At 38.9% G+C, this 23785-nt stretch overlaps 1 protein-coding gene across 1 annotated transcript in view; it reads left to right on the top strand.

Moving 5' to 3' along the window:
• LOC133643451 (bone morphogenetic protein 5-like) overlaps window positions 1-22857 on the top strand; it is a 38539-nt gene extending 15682 nt beyond the window's left edge. The window contains exons 2-7 of the mRNA XM_062038042.1: window positions 2888-3080; window positions 9660-9808; window positions 19201-19398; window positions 21767-21843; window positions 21924-22034; window positions 22143-22857. Of these exons, the coding sequence (XP_061894026.1) occupies window positions 2888-3080; window positions 9660-9808; window positions 19201-19398; window positions 21767-21843; window positions 21924-22034; window positions 22143-22292 (878 nt within the window). The 3' untranslated portion in view covers window positions 22293-22857. The remainder of the gene's footprint in view (window positions 1-2887; window positions 3081-9659; window positions 9809-19200; window positions 19399-21766; window positions 21844-21923; window positions 22035-22142) is intronic.
• Window positions 22858-23785: the final 928 nt, after the last annotated feature.

Raw genomic sequence — 23785 nt, 5'->3', positions numbered from 1 at the left:
TATGTAAACTTTTGACCACGACTGTATATCATCTTGTGAAATACAATCGGGCCGCTTGTGTCTGCAGCGATCACTTTGTAAAATGTTTGTTTAAACATTTGATTTGTTTGAGAAACTTTCTGTGATGCAACAGAGTTTATTCTCTACTATATTAGTAGTGTTTGATAGCAGAACTAAACGTAAGACAAGGACAAGAGATCACATTAGTTTGTGTTAATTCTTTTGTGACTGCTATGCTTGAACATAAATTTGAAGACCTGGTTGTGCAAATAAATTAAGGTCATGTTAGGCCTAGTAATAAATATTGTGATGGTTGGTCCAAACCACCGTATTTTCATCTTTAATTTTCATAACAGAAACTAAAAGCTTAGTTGTTGTTGTTCAGGAAAGCAAAGTGCTTTACTCGACGCATCTTCGGTGATATTTGTTAGCATCAATAAAATATACTTAATAGTAATAATAAACTAGATGAATAAATCTCTAGTATGCTCAACAGCATATATTGAATCTTGATATCGGTGGCAAACATTGCTGAACAACAAGGACATATATACAGCTAAATGAAATTCACATCATAAAAACAACTGCAGACATGAATTGTGGATGAAACTAATATTCGTATAAGGAAATCAACTGCAAACAAACATCACGATTACAGCAGCAAACGTTATGTCAACCAAATACGTTACTAAGCGATGCACAAATAAGTCCAACTTTTTCTTTCATGGATTAATGTTTAATTTGTGGATCCCTCAGATGTAAAGACATGATGTGCCTCCAATTGTTTCTTCTCTAAATACCGTAAGTGTCGAGTGAAGTGAGGTAGCAGTAACCTATTGGTAATGATAAATGGTTTAAATCTTTAAAAATTATATTTTTTAAGAGTGTAACAATCCACTCCATCCCATTTTAAATATATTTTCGAGATCGCGTTTATATTTGCCTCTAAACCTTTCAAAATAAGCCTAAATCTGCACTGATTGAAGTAAATAAACAGTAGCCTAATGGTGCTTAGACCCTCGCCTGAAACCCGGAAGTGCCCGGATGTGCCTCTAGGTCACGTGATTGCAACCCTCCTATAAGTTCCTTTCAGGTGTTAAACTGGGAACACTTTTTTTTTTAGATTTGGACCACAGTGGCAGTTCATTAAAGGCCTACTGAAATGACATTTTTTTATTTAAACAGGGATAGCAGATCCATTCTATGTGTCATACTTGATCATTTCGCGATATTGCCATATTTTTGCTGAAAGGATTTAGTAGAGAACATCGACGATAAAGTTCGCAACTTTTGGTCGCTGATAAAAAAAAGCCTTGCCTGTACCGGAAGTAGCGTGACGTCACAGGTTGAAAGGCTCCTCACATTTCACCATTGTTTACACCAGCAGCGAGAGCGATTCGGACCGAGAAAGCGACGATTACCCCATTAATTTGAGCCAGGATGAAAGATTCCTGGATGAGGAACGTGAGAGTGAAGGACTAGAGGCAGTGCAGGACGTATCTTTTTTTGCTCTGACTGTAACTTAGGTACAAGGGCTCATTGGATTCCACACTCTATCCTTTTTCTATTGTGGATCACGGATTTGTATTTTAAACCACCTCGGATACTATATCCTCTTGAAAATGAGAGTCGAGAACGCGAAATGGACATTCACAGTGACTTTTATCTCCACGACAATTTAGCTACGGAGCTAACGTGATAGCATCATGCTTAAATGCAGATAGAAACAAAAGAAATAAGCCCCTGACTGGAAGGATGGACAGCAGATCAACAATACTACTATCAGGAGACACCGAACCAAACACTGGACCTGTAACTACACGGTTAATGCTGTGCCGCCTGTCGAAGCCTAGCAATGCTGTTGCTAACGACGCCATTGAAGCTAACTTAGCTACGGGACCTCGTCAGAGCTATGATAAAATCATTAGCGCTCCACCTACGCCAGCCCTCATCTGCTCATCAACACCCGTGCTCACCTGCGTTCCAGCGATCGACGGCGCGACGAAGGACTTCCCCCGATCATCGATGCGGTCGGCGGCTAGCGTCGGATAGCGCGTCTGCTATCCTCAAAGTCCTCCTGGTTGTGTTGCTGCAGCCAGCCGCTAATACACCGATCCCACCTACAGCTTTCTTCTTTGCAGTCTCCATTGTTCATTAAACAAATTGCAAAAGATTCACCAACACAGATGTCCAGAATACTGTGGAATTTTGCGATGAAAACAGAGCTGTTTGTACTGAGATACAATGTGTCCGAATACTTCCGTGTCAACCATTGACGTCACGCGCATACGTCATCATACATACACGTTTTCAACCGGAAGTTTCGCGGGAAATTTAAAATTGCACTTTATAAGTTAACCCGGCCGTATTGGCATGTGTTGCAATGTTAAGATTTCATCATTGATATATAAACTATCAGACTGCGTGGTCGGTAGTAGCGGGTTTCAGTAGACCTTTAAAACATGTTTTGCAGTATTACCGTGTTACGGCATGATCAGAGCGGGTCAGCGATGAGGTCAGAGCAGACATTGAGCAATCCTGTCTGCGCTCTTCTCTGTCATGACGAGCAGAGGAGTGTGTCCTTAATTGAAATCAGCTTGTTTTCCCTTACTGACAGCCCATTCATCATGGCCACAGAAAGCAGTTAGGCACACAGTAGAAGGCCTGTCTGCAAACCGCTACCTGTATTCACTTGACTGATTTAATGAAGTGGAAAGTGCTTTTGTTGGGAGTCAAAATGTTTGGATTGGACCAAGAATGTAAAAGATGTGATAAGTTACCCCACTTTTTTTTTTGCTTTCTTACAATATGTCCGAGACGTGTGAAGTCATAATTTGTTAAAATCTTTTTTGTGATGAAATTCACACTGGAATGTTTTCTTCCCCAGTGGAGAAAGATAAAGATTTTTCTCACCAACGAAGACACTACAAGGAATTCCGTTTTGATCTGACCCAGATTCCTGACGGGGAGGCGGTGACCGCAGCAGAGTTTCGGATCTATAAGGACCGCAGCCATGCCCGCTTTGACAACATCACACTGAAGGTGACTATTCATCAGGTCATCAAGGAGTTCCACAACAAGTAAGTACCATCACCAAACAACAATGTCATCCTACAAACCCCAAAACCAGTGAAATCGTCACGTTGTGTGAATCGTAAATAAAAACAGAATACAATGATTTGCAAATCCTTTTCAACCTATATTCAATTGTATAGACTGCAAAGACTAGGTACTTAATGTTCGAACTAAAAAACTTTATTTTTTGCAAATATTAGCTCATTTGGAATTTGATGCCTGCAACATGTTTTTAAAAAAGCTGGCACAAGTGGCAAAAAGACTGAGAAAGTTGAGGAATGCTCATCAAACACTTATTTGGAACATCCCACAGGTGAACAGGCTAGTTGGGAACAGGTGGGTGCCATGATTGGGTATAAAAGCAGCTTCCATGAAATGCTCAGTCATTCACAAACAAGGATGGGGCGAGGGTCACCACTTTGTGAACAAATGCGTGAGCAAATTGTCGGACAGTTTAAGAACAACAGTCTCAACGAGCTATTGCAAGGAATTTTAGGGATTTCACCATTTAAGGTCTGTAATATCATCAAAAGATTCAGAGACTCTGGAGAAATCACTGCATGTAACATTGAATACCCGTGACCTTCGATCCCTCAGGCGGTACTGCATTAAAAACCAACATCACTGTGTAAAGGATATCACCACATGGGCTCAGGGACACTTCAGAAAACCACTATCAGTAACTACAGTTTGTCACTACATCTGTAAGTGCAAGTTAAAACTGTACTATGCAAAGCAAAAGCCATTTATCAACAACACCCAGAAACGTCGGCGGTATCGCTGGGCCCTAGCTCATCTAAGATGGACTAATGCAAAGTGTAAAAGTGTTCTGTGGTCTGACGTGTCCACATTTCAAATTTTTTTTGGAAACTGTGGACGTCGTGTCCTCCGGAACAAAGAGGAAAATAACCATCCGGATTGTTCTAGGCTCAAAGTTCAAAAGCCAGCATCTGTGATAGTATGGAGGTGTACTAATGCCCAAAGCATGGGTAACTTACACATCTGTGAAGGCATCCTTAATGCTGAAAGGTACATACAGGTTTTGGAGCAACATATGTTGCCATCCAAGCAACGTTATCATGGACTCCCCTGCTTATTTCAGCAAGACAATGCCAAGGCACGTGTTGCAACAGCGTGGCTTCATAGTAAAAGAGTGCGGGTACTAGACTGGCCTGCCTGTAGTCCAGACCTGTCTTTTATTGAAAATGTGTGGCGCATTATGAAGCGTCAAATACGACAACGGACTGTTGAACAACTTAAGCTGTACATGGGAAATAATTCCACCAGAAAAGCTTCAAAAAATGGTCTCCTCAGTTCCCAAACATTTACTGAGTGTTGTTAAACGGAAAGGCCATGTAACACAGTGGTAAAAATGCCTGTGCCAACTTTTTTGCAATGTGTTGCTGCCATTAAATATTAAGTTCATGATTATTTGCAAAACATTAAACATTAAATATCTTGTCTTTGCAGTCTATTCAATTGAATATAAGTTGAAAAGGGTTTGCAAATAAGTGTAGTCTGTTTTTATTTAGGAATTACACAACGTGCCAACTTCACTGGTTTTGGGTTTTGTAATATTGCTGGAATTTCAAGAGTTTTATATGCTTCAATTTTTTATCAGTTAAAAAAGCAACAGTAGCAGCTTTTGTCTTCCAAGTGCTCAAACTCTCCATCTCTGCTCTCCTTCATTCACACCATGTCGGCCATTACAAATATAGTTCTCGATAAAGAGAAGCCCATTAGCGAGTTGGCCACTTATGAAGCCTGGAGGGTCCATCAGTTATCACTCGTCTTGTGTTTCTTGCCTGGCTGGCCGAGTCCCAGACAAAAACCACAAGGGGCCTATATATTAAACGGCGCGGGGGCTTCTTTAGTGCTCCTGTGGTCAATGTTATATACACTTTACTAGCCTGACTCCACAAGATTCCGGAAGTTTAAACTGTGACATAGCTGAATGCACATGGGCCCGCTCAAAAGTGGGCTTTTCTGCAAGAAATATGTGCGGGTGATCGAAGGGCGAGATATGATCCTCAAGGGCTTTGAATAACCCAGAGTCAATAAACTGCACCGTCTTAAAGGGGAAAGGTTTATGTTGGCTTATTTGTTTTCACAGGGTATAAGCTGTTTCAGGTACTGTTGCTGAAACTAAAGTCCTGTAAACTGAGGGTTCCCAACCTTTATGGCTACGCGGACCATTTAGTGCCATTGGGGTCGGGGCTGGGCAGTTGCCACATCCTGTGTGCTAAATTGTCCGAAGGTAGGGGAGGATGCAAAATAAAAAAAAAACAATGTGTATAGTGAATAATAAAGGTACAGTATATAGAGCAGTGGTTCTTAACCTTGTTGGAGGTACTGAACCCCAGCAGTTTCATATGCGCATTCACCGAACCCTTCTTTAGTGAAAAATAACATTTTTAGTTTTTTTCAAATTCAAGACAAAGTTATGTATTTTTCCTGGTGCACAAAATGAACCGTGCATGAACATCACCTTGTGCAAAGATCAAAACCAACACAGTGCATAAACTCACAACCAATTACACACATGCAAATCAGTGTGACTTCTGCTGTTGCCGTATCCATAATAAGCCAATAGGGAGAAGTTTTTATTTACACGATGAGTCGGGTGTGTCTTGACCTCCGCGGCGGAGGCTCCGCTGAACCCCTGAGGCCGACTCACCGAACCCCTAGGGTTCGATCGAACCCAGGTTAAGAACCACTGGTATAGAGGTATTAGAAGTCTCGCTATAAAAATATGTGATTTATAATTACGTCACGGAAATTCGATAAACAAGGGTTTACTGTCGTGATTATGATTAGAACAATTATAATAACCTAGTTGCAGTGACTACTGTACCTCCCCCCTTCCATTGCTCACTGAAGAGCCCCTGTGTATGATGTATTGTTAAAAAGATAACATTAGTTTAGCAAACCTTCATTGTATTTCTAAGTTAATATCCATTTAAAGGAAGCCTGTTATAAATTACTTTTGCTGCCCAACTGGGTTTTTACAAACTAGAAAAAAAGCCTTTTTTGGAAAGATAAAATTACGAATTTCATATGGTTCAGAAATTGTAATCAACATTTTAACGTTTTAATCGTGATGCATCGGAGAATCAATCATTTTCTTACCTCTAATTGTGACCCTCTGTGCTGCGCTTAGCTAAACCCAGTATGCTTCCTTGTTCAATCACTGGCGCCCTACCTAGATGTTATTAACTTTTTTACATCGCAGAAACAATGTTAATATACTTTTGATGAAACGTGATTATATGCATAAGTGTATGTATGTATATGTACATGTGAATGTACAGTATGTATGTATGTTTATACAGCGAATGTGCACGTGGATGTATGTACCGTGTGTGTATGAATGTGTTTACGTGCGGTGTGTATGTACCTGTATGTATGTTTGTTTGTTTGCATGTACAATATATTGGTCTATCCGTTTGTGCGGGAGCCAAAGTAAAGCCCCAGGCCTCCAACTACACATTTTAGAGTGGCCTTTTATTTTACATTATGCTGTTTATTCAGCATCTTGATATGCCACACCTGTGAGGTGGGATGAATTATTTTGGCGAAGAAGACATGCTCTCTAACACAGATTTAGACAGATTTGTGAACAATATTTGAGAGGTATAGGTCTTTTGTGTATATAGAAAAGGTTAAAATCTTTGAGTTCATTTCCCAAATAATGGGGGAGCAATAACAAGTGTTGCATTTGTATTTGTGTTCAGTGTATATATATATATATATATATATATATATATATATATATATATATATATATATATATATATATATATATATATATATATATATATATATATATATATATATATATATATAAATATATATGTGTGTATATATATATATATATATATATATATATATATATATATATATATATATATAAATATATATGTGTGTGTATATATATATATATATATATATATATATATATATATATATATATATATATATATATATGTGTGTGTGTATGTATATTAATGTGTGTGTAAATGTGTATATACGGTATGTGTGTGTGTGTATATTTGTCTATATATGTATGTAAATATATATGTGTGTGTGTATATATATATATATATATATATATATATATATATATATATATATATATATATATATATATATATATATATATATATATATATATATATATATATATATATATGCTTGACGGTAGGAATGGTGTTCCTGGGATCAAAGGCCTCACCTTTTCTCCTCCAAACATATTGCTGGGTATTGTGGCCAAACAGCTCAATTTATGTTTCATCTGACATCACATGGACTAAGATAAGATCTTCTGGAGGAAAGTTCTGTGGTCAGATGAAATACAAATTTAGCTATTTGGCCACAATACCCAGCAATATATTTGGCGGAGAAAAGGTGAGGCCTTTAATCCCAGGAACACCATACCTACCGTCAAGCATGGTGGTGGTAGTATTTTGCTCTGGGCCTGTTTTGCTGCCAATGGACCTGGTGCTTTACAGAGAGTAAATGGGACAATGAAAAAGGAGGAATACCTCCATCATCAGCCTGGAGGTTGGGTCTTGGGTGCAGTTGGGTGTTCCAACAGGACAATGACCCCAAACACACATCAAAAGCGGCTAATGGCCTTTCCAAAGTCCTGACTTTAAACCTGTGGACAATGCTGAAGAAACATGTCCATGTCAGAAAACCAACACATTTAGCTGAACTGCACCAATTGTGTCAAGAGGAGTGGTCAAAAACTCAACCAGAAGCTTGCCAGAAGCTTGTGGATGGCTACCAAAAGCGCCTTATTGTAGTGCAACTTGCCAAGGGACATGTAACCAAATATTAACATTGATGTATGTAATACTTTTGACCAAGCAGATTTAGTCACATTTTCAGTAGACCCATAATACATTCATAAAATAACCAAACTTCATGAATAGTTTTTGTGACCAACAAATATGTGCTCCAATCACTCTATCACAAAAAAACAAGAGTTGTAGAAATTATACTCAAGACAGCCATGACATTATGTTCTTTAAAAGTGTATGTGTGTAAGGCAACAAAAGAAGTATACCGTATTTTTCGGAGTATAAGTCGCTCCGGAATATAAATCGCACCGGCCGAAAATGCATAATAAAGAAGGAAAAAAACATATATAAGTCGCACTGGTGTATAAGTCGCATTTTTGGGGGAAATTTATTTGATAAAACCCAACACCAAGAATAGACATTTGAAAGGCAATTTAAAATAAATAAAGAATAGTGAACAACAGGCTGAATAAGTGTACGTTATATGACGCATAAATAACCAACTGAGAACGTGCCTGGTATGTTAACGTAACATATTATGGTAAGAGTCATTCAAATAACTATAACATATAGAACATGCTATACGTTTACCAAACAATCTGTCACTCCTAATCGCTAAATCCGAGGAAATCTTATACGTCTAGTCTCTTACGTGAATGAGCTAAATAATATTATTTGATATTTTACGGTAATGTGTTAATAATTTCACACATAAGTCGCTCCTGAGTATAAGTCGCACTCCTGGCCAAACTATGAAAAAAAATGCGACTTATAGTCAGAAAAATACGGTACTACACATCTCTTTTGTAAAATAAATCTGTACAGCAGATATAGACATTTACATCATGATTTTTCATGGAAATATTAGTAGCAGCACACTACAAAAACAGGAACTATATTCACTATTTTACATTTGATCTTAAATTCCTCATAAACTTCAGTTTTATTATTTTTGCAAGAATTATATGAATATCTCCTGACCTTTTGGGCTCATTAGTGAAATCCTGCTCCTTTCCAAACCGTCACAATGCAAACCACAAAGGCAGAACAGGCGCAGCTTTCAACATTCTGCTACTTGAAAGGCAAATTAAGAAGCCGTTTTTTAAAACTTTTTTTATGAACGATCCCTTATGTTACGCTCATGCCGGAATACACAACTTCTAAACACAATAGTAATCACAAACCCTTAAGGATGCTGTGCCCATCAAAGAGCATTCATCTTGAGCTCTGCAATCGATCACAGTTCCAGAATGACGATACACGGCAAAGCTTGGAAACCAAAAAAAGATCAAACATGTTTGGGTTTTAAAGTTTGAAGGTATTTTCAAAGAAGAAAGTTTTAAAAGGATTGCAGCAAAAGACGGCGGAGCTTGAGACGCAAACGAGCACTTTTCTTTTGGCAAGGAGGACTTCAACATCCATTAGAGATAAGTCTGTTATCTCATTTATTATCTCGTCTATTCTAACTGGTTGATACCTCCTGAATTCAGAAAAAGCCTTCAAAGAGCCACATGGGTTCTTTTGTGTGTGTAGCCATTAAGGCTTTGCAGTGCAGAGGTACACAGAACGTTTTTATTTGCTTTGGAGTCTAGGCTGACCCAGGAGTTCGGTCTTTTGTTGTTAGTGCAACAAATAAATGTCTACATTCATTTCACTGGCTGTGCTCTGTAAACTATGACGAGTTCAACCTGAACAGCACTTTTCAACTGAAATATGTTGCATGTGTCAAGTTTACCAGCCATTTCATTGTTGTTTTATCAATGTGCTCTCACTTTTTAGAGATGCAGAGACCTTCTTGCTGGACTCTAAAAGGGTTAAAGCGACTGATGGAGGTTGGCTGGTGTTTGACTTAACAGCAACCAGTAACCACTGGGTGATGAACCCGCAGCAGAACCTGGGCCTCCAGCTCTCTGTGGAGACTTTAGATGGTATGTGAAGCAAACCTTTTGTCCTCATAATAACAACTATGCAAAGGCCAGACCATTACATTTTGATGCAGGTTAGAATAAAAATGGGAATTAAGTGAGTTTATCCGTGTTGTGCCCCACCCTCAAAAGTTGGTACAGTCCTATACAAGCCATGTCTACACACATCTGATTTTTTTTTGTTAAAAAAAAATACAGTTTTAAAGCCTGCGGCTTCAGCCTTTGTGTGTGGACGGGTAAAATAGCGCATTTTGATTCGACCTATTTAGGAAATATTTTTCCACCTTTGGGCAAAATGGAATGCCTTAGAACAGTCTTTTTCAACCACTGTAAGATACAGTCTGGTGTGCCGTGGGAGATTATCTAATTTCACCTTTTTGGGTTAAAAATATTTTTTGCAAACCAGTAATTATAATCTGCAAATTATGTGTTGTTGTTGAGTGTCGGTGCTGTATAGAGATCGGCAGAGTAACCGTGTAATACTCTTCCATATCAGTAGGTGGCAGCCAGTAGCTAATTGCTTTGTAGATGTCAGAAACAGCGGGAGGCAGTGTGAAGGTAAAAAGGTGTCTAATGCTTACAGCAAAAATAAAACAAAAGGTGAGTGCACCTAAGAAAAGGCATTGAAGCTTAGGGAAGGCTATGCAGAACGAAACTAAAACTGAACTGGCTACAAAGTAAACAAAAACAGAATACTGGACGACAACAAAGACTTACTGCGGAGCAAAGACGGCGTCCACAATGTACATCCGAACATGACACGACAATCAACAATGTCCCCACAAAGAAGGATAAAAACAACTGAAATATTCTTGATTGCTAAAACAAAGTAGATGCGGGAAATATCGCTCAAAGGAAGACATGAAACTGCTACAGGAAAATACCAAAAAAAGAGAGAAAGCCACCAAAATAGGAGCGCAAGACAAGAACTAAAACACTACACACAGGAAAACAGCAAAAAACTCCAAATAAGTCAGGGTGTGATGTGACAGGTGGTGACAGTACACCTACTTTGAGACAAAAGCTATAGTGATGCATGCTTGGTTATGGTTTAAAGTCATATCCAACAATTGCGACGACTTTTTACTGTCAACTGAGTTTAGTTTTTTAATGATTTCTGCTGGTGGTGTGCCTCCGGATTTTTTCAACGCAAAAAATGTGCCTTGGCTCAAAAAAGGTTGAAAAACACTGCCTTAGAAGTTATTCGCATTGGCCTTTGTTTTGCTTAAAGACATAAACACAATGATCTCACCCTGTTCCTTATCTGTGTGTACACATACACACATTATTCTGTCTACTTTTGGTTACCGTACTCACATTCACACACTAGGGCCAATTTAGTGTTGGGGTCATATTATATATATATATATATATATATATATATATATATATATATATATATATATATATATATATATATATATATATATATATATATATATATATATATACATATATATATGCCGCGGCACACTAGTGTACCGTGAGATATTGTCTGGTGTGCAGTGGGAGATTATGTAATTTTACCTAATTGGGTTAAAACTATTTTTTGCAAACCAGTAATTATAATCCGCAAATGTGCCGTTGTTGAATGTCTGTGCTGTCTGGAGATCGGCAGAGTAACCGTGTAATACTCTTCCATATCAGTAGGTGGCAGCAGGTAGCTAATTGCTTTGTAGATGTCGGTAACATGGTTTGTCGTGATCACAATATGCAGACGACAGCAGGAGGCAGCGTGCAGGTAAAAAGGTATCCAATGCTTCAACCAAAAATAAACAAAAGGCAAGTGCCGATAAGAAAAGGCATTGAAGCTTAGGGAAGGCTAAGCAAAACAAAGCTAAATCTGTACTGGCTGCAAAGTAGACAAAAACAGAATGCTGGACGACAGCAAAGACTTACAGCATGTGGAGCAGCAGACGGCTTTCACAAAGTACATCCGTACATGACATGACAATCAACAACAAAATAGGAGCGCAAGACAAGAACTAAAACACTACACACAGGAAAACACCAAAAAACTCCAAATAAGTCACGGCGTGATGTGACAGGTCATGACAGTACACCTACTTTGAGACAAGAGTTATAGTGATGCATGGTTGGTTATGGTTTGAAATCATATCCAACAATTGCGAGAATAACTTTTTATCGTCAATATCGGCTGCTAAGTTTCATTTTTTAATGTTTTCTGCTGGTGGTGGGCCTCGGGATTTTTTCAATGAAAAAAATGTGCCTTGGCTCAGAAAAGGTTGTAAAACACTGGTCTACATAACATGTAATGGTGGTTCTTTGGTCAAAATGTTGCATAAATTACGTTTTACAGACCATCTTCAAGCTGCTTTCTGACCATCTCTTCATGATGCGCCATATTTTAGGCGGTCTTCTTTACGTGGCTCCACTTCAACAGCGTCTTCTCGACGTCATCTTTGTTGTACCGGTAGTTTTTAGCGCTTCCATAGTGAGTCTACTGACAGATATAAGTTAAAACTGTACGCTACTTTGTATTAGAGATGGCAACAGCGGAGGATGAATGCCCCATAACAAGAAGAAGGAGCTTTTTGACTAAGGCGGACGTCTGCAAATTTTCGGGACTTATGCAGATCCCAAATACACAACAGCTGGAACCAATAGGTAGGAAAAGTGAGTTGTGTATAATATTGCAAAACATCAAATAATGTCTTCTAATACGTCCGATTTTGAGTTCCTTATACACACACCATAATAATACACATATATTGAAGCACGATACGCCTGACTATAGTAGCTGTAATGCACTGACAATCCATCAGGCGGTGCAACTTCGTAGTTTACCAAAGTCGTACTAAAACATTTTGACAGATTTTTGAGCGCCGCGTGTAATGTTCCATATTCTCTATGAAACATCAAACTTTTGGGCTTGCTTGCCAACTTGTACTTGCTCGCCTCATTTATTGAACAGGGGGCGTCAACCTGCAGTCCACACTATCATTACACCATATACCAAATAACATTGCTTTGAGGTCAGTACGCACAACCAGAATTAATCCGTACATTGGTGCACTTTTGAGAAAATGAAATTAATTTATGTGTGCCTTTATAGTCTTAACAATATGGTATGTCAGGATGTACCAGCTAGGTGTGGATGGAGTGAGTGGATAAGAGTGTGTGTTTGGTCCAAATACACAAGTTAACTTTCGGTTTGACATCTCCGCTGAGGCGGGACAGCAGGGTGGACAAAGGCATGTGTGAATAGTAGTTTTCAGAGAATGTGCTGGACTTTAGAGTGCTCGGGCTTCCCTCCAGGGCTGGTATTTATTCTCCGTTTTGTAGAATAAATTGTTCATCTTCAATTTTTTATTCAGACAGCCTTCAGAATTAAATGATCAGGGAGTACTCTCCCCCTCCCCTTTAAAAGGGAGGGTCCGAACAGACATTACCTCATGTTTAGACCATGGGTCTTTTATACAGAGCTACTTTTACCAAATGAAAATCGATTTTGTAACATTTATTTATATAGCTCATTTTAACCCAACCAAAAGGGAATGCACTGAAAATTAACCAAATGTTGGTATCCGAAAATCACATTTTGTATCAATAAATCTAAATCAACAACAGAAAAAGGTTGTTCATCATATTTGTACATCTTGTATGGCAGTATGTTTTTTTTTTTTAATTTTAGTTTTTTTCACTATTTTTTTAATCACAGGTGTTTGTGTTGTATTTACGTATATGGCTGGCAACATTCAAATTGTACTTTAACAAGGAAGCAGATATCCACTGAAACGGTGCTGTCCTTGTCTTTTTGCTATTTTGTGGTAATCGGTCATTAGATAGAGGCATAGTGTCTAAATTGAGCTGTTATACAAATACTGAGTTTGGGAAATATCCTTTGACCCTCTGGTGAGCTACTCAAAATCACCTAAATAAATAATCAAATGCAAATAATCAAATGTAGATACTTATTCTTATGCTTTCTGATCTCTCTCTCTATGTCCACTACTTGCTGCACATATCCTACCAAGTCAGTCCTACACTGTTCCAATGTTCATTTCCCTGATGATGCAATTGTTGATGACTGAAGTGTTGATATCAACCAAACCTAACCCCCCCTCCACATCCCACAAACCCGGATTGTAAATAATGTAAATAATTCAATGTACATACTCTGATGATTATCTTGTGTGATGACTGTATAATGATGCTAGTATATATCTGTATCATGAATCAATTTAAGTGGATAAACAAGTTGAAAAACGTATTCGGGTGTTACCATTTAGTGGTCAATTGTACGGAATATGTACTGAACTGTGCAATCTACTAATAAAAGTTCCAATCAATCAATCAAAAACAATCAATCAATCAATCAATCAATCAATCAATCAACCAATCAATCAATCAATCAATCAATCAATCAATCAATCACCTGGCGAGCTACGGGTAGCTCACAAGCTACTGGTTGGCGACCCCAGTTGTAGACCTTATTTAACAACAGAAGAGTAAATAATTGACTTACAAGTGTTGGTTTATATTAGTGCAGGGGCAGACGCTTGAGCATGCCATTTATTAACTACAAGGACAGATGATTAAAAAAAAACAAAAACACTAAACAAACCATTGAAGTTTCCTAAGCTCAATGTAGGTCCTCAACCTACGATGATTTTAATCTACATTTAAAACACTTTTTTGTGGTTTAGATAATGTATTGGATATATTTTGGTTTACAGTTTGTGTAAATTTTCCTCCACAGTCACTTATATAACACATTTTAAAAGTCTGTCTGCAAGAAGTTTGTTTCTGGAAGAGTTCCCAGATTGCAAATTAACCCACGCCCCACCCGCTACAAAAGTATCATGAAAATGTACACTGTTTAAATATATCTTGTAGTCATCACTGCTATTTTTTAATGTCAAATTTTATAGATATTTACCTGGTCACAACATTAGGTACATCTGCACACTTGCGGACTGATTTAGACTCCCCCAAGAAAAGCCCATTTTAAAAACTTTTATGTCACTGCATGTCACACTTTGGTGTTATTATGCAAAATTAATGAAAATAATATTTATATGTACACCATATATACACTACTGTTCAAAAGTTTGGGGTCACATTGAAATGTCCTTATTTTTGAAGGAAAAGCACTGTACTTTTCAATGAAGACAACTTTAAACTAGTCTTAACTTTAAAGAAATACACTCTATACATTGCTAATGTGGTAAATGACTATGCTAGCTGCAAATGTCTGGTTTTTGGTGCAATATCTACATAGGTGTATAGAGGCCCATTTCCAGCAACTATCACTCCGGTGTTCTAATGGTACAATGTGTTTGCTCATTGGCTCAGAAGGCTAATCGATGATTAGAAAACCCTTGTGCAATCATGTTCACACATCTGAAAACAGTTAGGCTCGTTACAGAAGCTACAAAACTGACCTTCCTTTGAGCAGATTGAGTTTCTGGAGCATCACATTTGTGGGGTCAATTAAATGCTCAAACTGGCCAGAAAAAGAGAACTTCCATCTGAAACTCGACAGTCTATTCTTGTTCTTAGAAATGAAGGCTATTCCACAAAATTGTTTGGGTGACCCCAAACTTTTGAACGGTAGTGTGTGTATATATATATATATATATATATATATATATATATATATATATATATATATATATATATATATATATATATATATATATATATATATCCTAGCTTTTTTGTGTTTCCTCATAACCTAAAGCAGAGCCCTCTGGCAGAGAGTTTTACTTAAAAAGGACCTATTATGCAAAACCAACTTTTCTTACCTATTGGTACCTGGCTTAATGTATTTGGGATCTGCATAGGTCCCGAAAATTTGATATCAAACCATGGAGGCATGGCAGAGATCAGAGATGTAGTGGTATCACAATCACACGGTACAATATTATCACGGTATTAAGGCCAAGGTGCGATATTATTGTGGTATATGTCCAAAAAATAATTGAAAAAAAAAGACTCAGAAATGTTCCGGTGTGTATAATGAAGTGGCAGGAATTTTTTGGGACAAACACACTTACTGTAATTAACCAAAAAAACAATGTTCAACTGTTCTAATAATATTTATTACTACAAACATGTTATTTTAAGTTCAAATAATTGTGCAGGAACGTCCACTGTTTCAAGCAAATATTAAAACAAATTTACAGTGTAAAACAATAATGTTCAGTTTAGTGTCTTTCAACTTTTACTTTCTGAGAAGCAGTGTCCTCTACAGCGTACATGTTTGTATCAGTTTGGAAAATGCAGTTCCTCATAAAAGTTAACTAACAATGTAACTTTTAATTGATGGCTTCAACTGACTGTCTTCAAATATATTTTCTGGGTGACAGTTCATAAGGTGGCATGTACATGCATCCTCCAACTTGTCCAGGGTGAACCCTTGCCTTCCACCCGAGTGCAGCTGGATAGGCTCTAGTCCCCCCGCGACATTGAGAGAGACACGCTGTAGAAAACGGATGGATGGATTGAGGATTTATCAAGTAGTTTTTCAGTTTCCTCCTATTTTTGCGGTGTAGTTTTTTGTTGTTGACTTCCCTCTGAGTGGTGCGACGCTCGAGACGAAAATAGCGTGCTTTGCGTTGCAGAACGCAGACTTTCTTACCTCAGCCAAAAAAGTTATGTTTTCGCCAGGATTTGTTTGTGTTTTTGTTAGCAACATAACTCAAACAGAAATTTAAAACAAAACATTTCATTTCCTACATATATTCGTATATTGTACAGTATTTTGTATTTGTACAGTGTTTTGTATATTGTACAGGACTGCTTATTATTTTTATTGGATAGTAGTCTGTTTATTTAAATTCTTAGTTGTTTTTTTTTCTTGTGTAATTTATTTTCACCCCATATTTGTTCCCATTACCGCACCTTAAATTGGAGTCCTTAATCTCGTTATATGCAAATATGATGACAATAAAGTCCATTCTTCTTCTTCTTCTTCTTTTGACGGTGTTGCACGCCTCTAACCTTGCCTGCAACGCACTGCACAGAGGATTCTAGGAGACATCGTTTATTTTCGCTAAAGTGCCAGAAAAAACCCACACATAAGTTTTCGTTTGATACCGTCACGCGTCACTGCAGTATTGTGAAGACTTTGAAACTGCAATACTGCGTTATCTACAATTTGTTACATCCCTAGCAAAGATATTTATAAAATAATCCTGCCTTCCTTCAAACTTCCTCCAAGCGAGCCGTTTGGAATTTGCCCAATTTGTGACGTTTTTCCCAGTTGTGACTGACATCAGCAGGTTCTTCCATATATGGTATGGTTTAGCCCAGGGGTCGGCAACCTTTACCACTCAAAGAGCCATTTTGGCAAGTTTCACAAATTAAAGAAAGTAATGGGAGCCACAAAAAAAATGTAAAATGAAAAACACCGCATACAAAGCTTAAATGCTTTGTGCTATGTTAACCAGGGGTCTCCGACACACGCACCGGCACGCACTTCAATGTGGAAATTTGATGTTAGTGCAGACCGCGAGTTTCGTTTAATGTGGAAATTTGATGTTAGCGCAGACCGCGAGTTTCGAATGAATGGCGCTTGATAGGGTCATACTTGCCAACCCTTCTCATTTTTCCCGGGAGACTCCCGAATATCAGAGCGTGATGACACTGCATTTGGCGCCCTCCACAGTCTGCCCTAACAGTGTACCTGCTCGATTACATGTAGACTGCAATTTCGGCTTGCTCACGTAAGTGACAGCAAGGCGTACTACCTCAGCAGCCACACATCTTACACTGACGGTACCAATACCCAGAATCCCATGCAGCCCTAACTCTTCCGCTCAACCAACTCACGGAGGGGGGGGGGGGTTGATGTGTGGGGGGATTTTGTGGTAGCGGGGGTGTATAATGTAGACCGGAAGAGTTAGGGCTGCATGGGATTCTGGGTAATGGTTGTGTTATGTTTATGTTGTGTTACGGGGGGATGTTCTCCAGAAATGTGTTTTTCATTCTTTTTTGGTGTGGGTTCACAGTGTGGCGCATATTTGTAACGTAACAATGTTAAAGTTGTTTGATATGGCTACCGTCAGTGTAAGCTAGGTGGCTGATGAGTAAGTATGCTTTGCTGTCTCCTGTGTGTGCAAGTAATAACAACATGCAACATGTGGCTGGACTGGCACGCTGTGTGTAAATGCTATAGAGGACAATTACTGCAGTGCAATTAGGGCGCGCCCTTTATTTAGTAATTAGAGTGTAAGTAGGATTATTTTTTCCCTGGGAGTAATCTATGAGAGACACTGAGATCCATAAATCTCCTGGGAAAATCGGGGGGGTCGGCATGTATGTAGCTGAGCCGCATCAGAGTGGTCAAGGAGCCGCATGCGGCTCCGGAGCCGCGGGTTGCCGACCCCTGGTTTAGCCGAAGAGCTTTGTGCGAGTCCGCAATTGTAGTTTGACGTTGTAGTCAATAAGCTCCTTTTTTTCTCTATCCTCTTGTTGTGGGGCAGACTGGCTCGTACATGCACATGCATCCTACGCTGTTGCTATTTCTAATACAAAGTAACATATGTTTAAAACTTAAATCTGCCATAGTCTCCATATGGAAGCACTAACACCAAGATGGCGGGGAGAAGAGGCAGTCAAAGTGGACGCAAAAAATAAGACCGCATCCTGAAGAGACTGTCAGAAAGCGGCTTGAAGATTTGAAGATCTTTAAAATATATGCTATGCATAATTTTGACCAAAAAAACACCATTAAATGTTTTGTAGACCACAAGGAAGTATTTTAAATGTACAAAAACTGTAATATAATGTCTTTAATGTCAAAATACAGTAAGTACATCCACCTTGCTGTGACATCACAACGTAGCGAGACTGCAAAACCCCACGGACACAGGTATTCAAAACTGCATACAAGTTCACGCCAAAGTGCATAGGTGCAAATTATTTTGTTCAGACAAAGTATTTTTTTGTGTGAGAGAGGTTTCTTACTTTGAACCTTATGATTTGACACTTTGGAATAGTTTAACGTGAGTATCCAACATTGTAACACCATTTATAAGTCAGAAAAAACGGTCCTCTTTTAAGAAAATGATACATCTGTCACTATATTGACGAACCGAGGTGTCATAATGTGACCAACTCGGCTGCATTTTTAGGTTTCTGCTTGAATAAAATGTGCTTGATAGCATGTGAACGTGTTTTGTTGTGGGAAAGTATTGTTTTGAAACTAAACGAGTACATTTATAGCAGTATAGATTTACTATCCACTGAAAATGACTCAACAGAAAGTGTCATCACATCCTTTTAGTGCACCTAATATAGTAGCAGGTGTGTGCAAACACTGTCTATATATAGTGAGAGAGAAAAGACCGCAAAGTGTGGTGTTCTTAGGCCACTATAGCCCTTTATTGTCCCCTATATTTAATCATAATTGTTATGTTTTAAAGGGCGCAGTATCAACATGAAATCTGCCGGAATTGTGGGACGCAATGGGCCTCAGTCCCAGCAGCCTTTCCTGGTTGCTTTCTTCAAGGCCAGCGGGGTGTTGCTTCGCTCGGTCAGAGCCGCTGGTGGGAAAAGGAAGAACCACAACCGCAATAAATCCACGCACCAGCAGGAATCGTCTCGGGCAGCGAATAGTGGAGGTACAGTCACTCAAGTAATACTTCTGATTCTTTTCTATTGGCAAAAGCAGCTACAACAAGAGACTAGTTATATTATTGTATTTATTTATTAGTCTATTTTACATTATCCGGAAAACGATACCGTACGTCATTGACAATATAATACTCTTGGGGCGGGGGTCAGCAACCCGCGGCTCTATAGTGCCTCCCTGGAGCATTTTTAAGAAAGGATTGAAAATGAAAAAATATGGGGGAAAATAATTTTTGGGTTTTAGTATGTTTTTTGTCTGAGGACAAACATAAATTATAAATGATAAATGGGTTATACTTGTATAGCGCTTTTCTACCTTCAAGGTACTCAAAGCGCTTTGACAGTATTTCCACATTCACACACTGATGGCGGGAGCTGCCATGCAAGGCGCTAACGAGCAGCCATCAGGAGCAAGGGTGAAGTGTCTTGCCCAAGGACACAACGGACGTGACTAGGATGGTAGAAGGTGTGGATTGAACCCCAGTAACCAGCAACCCTCCGATTGCTGGCTCGGCCACTCTACCAACTTCGCCACGCCGTCACAAACCTTCCCAATTGTTAGAAAGCCCACTGTTTAATATGTTTGTGTGTACACTGATGAGAGTATTTGGTGAACATCGTTTTGTCCTACTAATTTCGGCGGTTCTTGAACTCACCGTAGTGTGGATTGTGACGCAACAGTTTGTTTACATGTAAAATCTTCCACTCCTTCTTAGTCTAATTTTGTCCACCAAAAATGTCATGCTGTGCATGAATGCACAAAGGTGAGCTTTGTTGATGTTATTGACTTGTTGGAGTGCTAATCAGGCATATTTGGTCAGTGCATGACTGCAAGCTAATTGATGCTAACATGCTATTTAGGCGGGCAACACGGTGGAGGAGGGCTTAGTGCGTCTGCCTCACAATACGAAGGTCCTGGGTTCGATCTTGGGCTCGGGATCTTTCTGTGTGGAGTTTGCATGTTCTCCCCCGTGACTGCGTGGGTTCCCTCCGGGTACTCCGGCTTCCTCCCAACTCCAAAGACATGCACCTGGGGATAGGTTGATTGGCAACACTAAATTGGCCCTACTGTGTGAATGTTGTCTGTCTATCTGTGTTGGCCCTGTGATGAGTTGGCGACTTGTCCAGGGTGTACCCCGCCTACTGCCCGAATGCAACTGAGAAAGGCTCCAGCGACCCCCCGTGTAAGGACAGATAAAAAAATAATAAAATAAAATAAACAAATGTTTTTGTTTTTTACTTGTGACTTCCCGCGGGCTAGATTTTGTCCGCAGTTTGGGGACCCCTGCTGTACAGTCTTCACTTTGTTGCAGTGGCCCGTTTTCTGGCTGCCCTCAGTCTCCTCTGGAATAAAATGTGTTTGTTTACAAACACTTTTGTTGTCCTTCGTTGTTGTTTGTGGACTGAGGTGTTCTTGCTAATCCCCACTGTCTCTTTGGTGGTGTGGAAAATAATCATAAATAAAGTTAATCAGAAGTACTAACATTGTCATTCTGTATTTGACCGCATATTTGCTAACGTACACTACCGTTCAAAAGTTTGGGGTCACGTTGAAATGTCCTTATTTTTGAAGGAGAAGCACTGTACTTTTCAATGAAGATAACTTTAAACTAGTCTTAACTTTAAAGAAATATACTCTATACATTGCTAATGGGGTAAATGACTATTCTAGCTGCAAATGTCTGGTTTTTGGTGCAATATCTACATAGGTGTATAGAGGCCCATTTCCAGCAACTATCACTCCAGTGTTCTAATGGTACAATGTGTTTGCTCATTGGCTCAGAAGGCTAATTGATGATTAGAAAACCCTTGTGCAATCATGTTCACACATCTGCAAACAGTTTAGCTCGTTACAGAAGCCACAAAACTGACCTTCCTTTGAGCAGATTGAGTTTCTGGAGCATCACATTTGTGGGGTCAATTAAACGCTCAAAATGGCCAGAAAAAGAGAACTTTCATCTGAAACTCGACAGTCTATTCTTGTTCTTAGAAATGAAGGCTATTCCACAAAATTGTTTGGGTGACGCCAAACTTTTGAACGGTAGTGTACATATCAGGTCCCATGCATGCTCAAGACCTCCCCGCAGGCTGTAAAAACATTGTGGCTCAATTAATACTCGACGTGACTGCTAATCTTGCAGTTTTGCAGGTACAAATTTGTTGCCAGTGATAAAATTGCCACAGGGTGCAGTGCCCACATTTGCAGTCTTGACATTTTTAAACACTTGATGTTTTTAAATACATTTTGACGTGAGTGTTTTATAACGGGCCCTTGTGTTGTGTTAACACTAACGTTACGGCTCGGAGTTACAGTCATGTTATTCCAATAATGTCTTATTCGCCCCGTTTGTATTTCAGATCATAACACAAGTGAGCAAAAGCAAGCCTGCAAGAAGCATGAGCTTTATGTCAGCTTCCGTGATCTGGGTTGGCAGGTAGGACAAATCTATTTAAGCAAAATATAAATAATGTCGCACATAATCAAGTCATAAATGAAAATACTCTCCCCACGCAGGACTGGATCATAGCGCCTGAAGGCTACGCCGCTTTTTACTGTGACGGCGAATGCTCATTTCCACTCAACGCGCACATGAACGCAACAAATCACGCCATTGTCCAAACCCTGGTGAGTTCTCGCTCCACATTCGACATGTCATTGTCATCCTCCTGTTCTCCGCGGCGGTGATTCATGTCTAAGCCGCAACATTCTCACCTCGCTTTCTGCTGGTTTTAGGTCCATTTAATGTTTCCTGAAAACGTGCCAAAGCCGTGCTGCGCTCCCACCAAACTCAATGCTATTTCAGTGCTTTACTTCGACGACAGCTCCAACGTCATCCTCAAGAAGTATCGAAATATGGTGGTGAGGTCTTGTGGTTGCCATTAGTTTAATTTATGTTCTTTGCAACGTTTGGGAAACACATCAGGCTGGGGATATGATGTGCTTGTACAGTGTTATGTATATAAAGTTGTATTACCTAATTTATTCTCTGTTCACAAATAGCACTGAATACTGTGATATTTAAATGATTAGCAATAATGTCGATTCCACATTGTGCTTATCTAACATAATTATGTCCGTTGGCATATATTCCTTTCTATAAATCATCACTTCACTGGAATCAAGAGACACCCTTTTAAGGTCTTCTTAACTTTGCCAAGTCATTTTCTATTTATTCTACTGCAAATCCGCTCTTTTGAAGCGAGGATGTTTTTAGAAATACACCAAAAACGTTAAGCTGGCAACTTGAGGTGACTGTTGGAAGAAAATGTGACTTTAATCCTGCTCATCTTTTATCGCCGTTGCTATTTTTTGTTTCTTTTACCTTTCCACATGAAATTGTCAATAATCTATTGTTCACTTGCCTTTACCAAAGATGTCATCTTTTTTTTTACGTCAAAAAGGTGTCTTATTCCTCTGTGACCCTACTTTATGTGATGTTTGGACAAAGTATATCCCATGTAAAGTATTGAGTATTTTTAATAAATATATCACTTCTAAACTGTAATATTTTATTTTTCTTGACTTGATAGATCCAAACCGTCCAATTGCGATGGAGTCAATGTAGAGAATACAATGACATGACAATTATTAGTAATTTCTTGCATTTTGTTTTACAAAACCAAAAACCAGTGAAGTTGGCATGTTGTGTAATTCATAAATAAAAACAAAATACAATGATTTGCAAATCCTTTTCAACTTATATTCAATTGAATAGACTGCAAACACAAGATACTTAGTGTTCGAACTGAAAAACTTTTTTTTGTTGTTGTTGCAAATAATCATTAACTTAGAATGTAATGGCAGCAACATGTTGCAAAAAAGTTGGCACAGGGGCATTTTTACCACTGTGTTACATGGCCGTTCCTTTTAACAACACTCAGTAAACGTTTGGGAACTGAGGAGACCAATTTTTGAAGCTTTTCAGATGGAATTCTTTCCCATTCTTGCTTGATGTACAGCATATTTTACGCTTTATAATGCGCCACACATTTTCAATGGGAGACAGGTCTGGACTACAGGCAGGCCAGTCTAGTACCCGCACTCTTTTACTACGAAGCCACACTGTTGTAACATGTGCAGAATGTGGCTTGGCATTGTCTTGCTGAAATAAGCAGGGGCGTCCATGATAACGTTGCTTGGATGGCAACACATGTTGCTCCAAAACCTGTATGTAACTTTCAGCATTAATGGTTTCTTCACAGATGTGTAAGTTACCAATGCCTTGGGCACTAATAGACCTCCATACCATCACAGATGCTGGCTTTTGAACTTTGCGCCTAGAACAGTTCGGATGGTTCTTTTCCTCTTTGGTCTGGAGGACACCACGTCCACAGTTTCCAAAAACAATTTGAAATGTAGACTCGTCAGACCACAGA

The sequence above is a fragment of the Entelurus aequoreus genome, linkage group LG26, assembly GCF_033978785.1.
Source record: "Entelurus aequoreus isolate RoL-2023_Sb linkage group LG26, RoL_Eaeq_v1.1, whole genome shotgun sequence".
NCBI classification, from domain to species: Eukaryota; Metazoa; Chordata; class Actinopteri; order Syngnathiformes; family Syngnathidae; genus Entelurus; species Entelurus aequoreus.
Note: the sequence above shows the minus strand (reverse complement) of the source record. Positions and strands in the feature narration are given on the sequence as shown.